This window comes from Aplysia californica, unplaced genomic scaffold (assembly GCF_000002075.1).
Source record: "Aplysia californica isolate F4 #8 unplaced genomic scaffold, AplCal3.0 scaffold01542, whole genome shotgun sequence".
In the NCBI taxonomy this organism is placed as follows: Eukaryota; Metazoa; Mollusca; class Gastropoda; order Aplysiida; family Aplysiidae; genus Aplysia; species Aplysia californica.
In genome coordinates, this window is record NW_004798812.1 from 27,244 (window position 1) to 28,959 (window position 1,716).

The 1,716-nt window shown below is 49.4% G+C and overlaps 1 protein-coding gene across 1 annotated transcript in view; it reads left to right on the forward strand.

Moving 5' to 3' along the window:
* LOC101845524 overlaps nt 1–246 on the forward strand; it is a gene marked incomplete at its 3' end in the record, with an annotated part of 23,068 nt that extends 22,822 nt beyond the window's left edge. Inside the window, 1 exon segment of the mRNA XM_005113005.3 lies at nt 50–246. Coding sequence (XP_005113062.2) covers nt 50–246 — 197 coding nt within the window.
* Nucleotides 247–1,716: the final 1,470 nt, after the last annotated feature.

Sequence of the window (1,716 nt, forward strand, 5' to 3'; positions counted from 1 at the left end):
GGGGGGGTTGTTACCTATTTCAATCTTTCTTTGCCTCGTGTCCTTGCAGTATCTTCACCATAGCGAGGCCCCGCCTGGTGATCCTCCACGGAAACGCTGTACCCGTTGACCCCATGTGGGACGCCATCTTGCCCGTGGCCACTAACCTGGTGCACGTGCACAAAGAGCCGCAGACGTCTGTCAACGGGAAGAAGATCAAGAACGTACAGAACCAGGCCGACATTGGGCGGATAGAGATCTTGATTGGTGGGTACTGGGGGTAGTACAGGGCGGGGATGATTGGGGGTGGTGTTGGTGGTTGGAGGGTGGCTTTGGTGTGTTGAGGAGAATCAAGAACGTGCAGAACCAGGCCGACATTGGCCGTATAGAGATCTTGATTGGTGAGTACTGGTGATGGTGCAGGGCAGGATGGGGAGGAGGGAGGGGGATGGGGTGGGTGGGTGGATGGTGATGGGTGGTATTGGTGTTTTGAAGAGTGGCACTGAGCGGGAAAGATTGGGGGGGGGGTGTTGGTGGTTGGAGGGTAGCTTTGGTGTGTTGATGAACATCAAAAACGTGCAGAACCAGCTGGACATTGGCCGTATAGAGATCTTGAGGGGGCTGTCGTGGCCTAGAGGTTAAGGTGTTTGCTTCTCTTTCAAAGGTCTCGGGTTCGAATCCGAGTAGCGACGGAAATTGTTCTTCTCTCAAATGTTCTACTTTCACCTCCTTTCCTGCTCTCTAACAATGTTCTGTCGTCTGCTTTCATCTCCACTTTCTGCCCCCACTCCTTCACCTCATTTGCCCCCTCCTATGGGCTCCTGGCTTTTTCTGCAGCCTTTCTACTGCTTCTCCTTGGCTCCTTCTTACTGTTGTCTTTCAGCCACACCACTGATCTTATGGTAGGAAAGATCTACACCTAGCTTTCTCGGACAAGGGCGAAAAGTCTCGGAGGTCCCATTTGCAATTTGTGCACGTTAAAGATCCCTTGGTGGTCCAAAATCGACAAGAGTAGGTTTTAGCCGCCACCCGGGCAAAATTAAAAATTTCCTTCCCCTGAAAATGTTTGATGTGTCCCGCGCGCTCATATGACCTTATTATGCTGTTGCGAGCGCCGTAAAACACTTTCCAAAAAGAAAAACTCAAGAGATCTTGATCGGTGAGTACTGGAAAGGGGTGCGGGAGATGGTTGGGGAGGGGGTTGGTATTGGTGTGTTGAAGAGTGGCACAGAGCAGGGATAATTGGGGATGGTGTTGGTGGTTGGAGGGTGGCATTGGTGTGTAGGGAGAGGGTGGTTGGGGGGTGGGTGTTGTATTGGTGTAAGGGAGAACCTCAAGAACGTGCGGAATCAGACGGTCACAGGCTGTATAGAGGTTTGTATTTGTGGGTAGTGGAGGTGGTGCAATAGAGAAAGTGCGTCACGCAAAGACTATGTGAAACTTAAGCAAGTTTTTCGATGATCGTTGAGAGATCATCTATTTTTAATCCTGTTAGATCTTGCCGCGGGTGTGTTTTCTGTTTTTGTAATTAAATGTAAAATGAAGACATAAATACAGATTCCATGTATCCCCGTTGGGGGGAAAAATAAGTGTTATCTATTATTAATCTTTGTGCTACATAATATTATTGTTGAATCTTGCCCTGGGGCTTTTTATATTGATTGATATCATTTGATGCGGTTAGATGCGGTTGAGGGCGTCACATTTTCCCTCATGAGCAGGGGGGGGGGAGGAGGA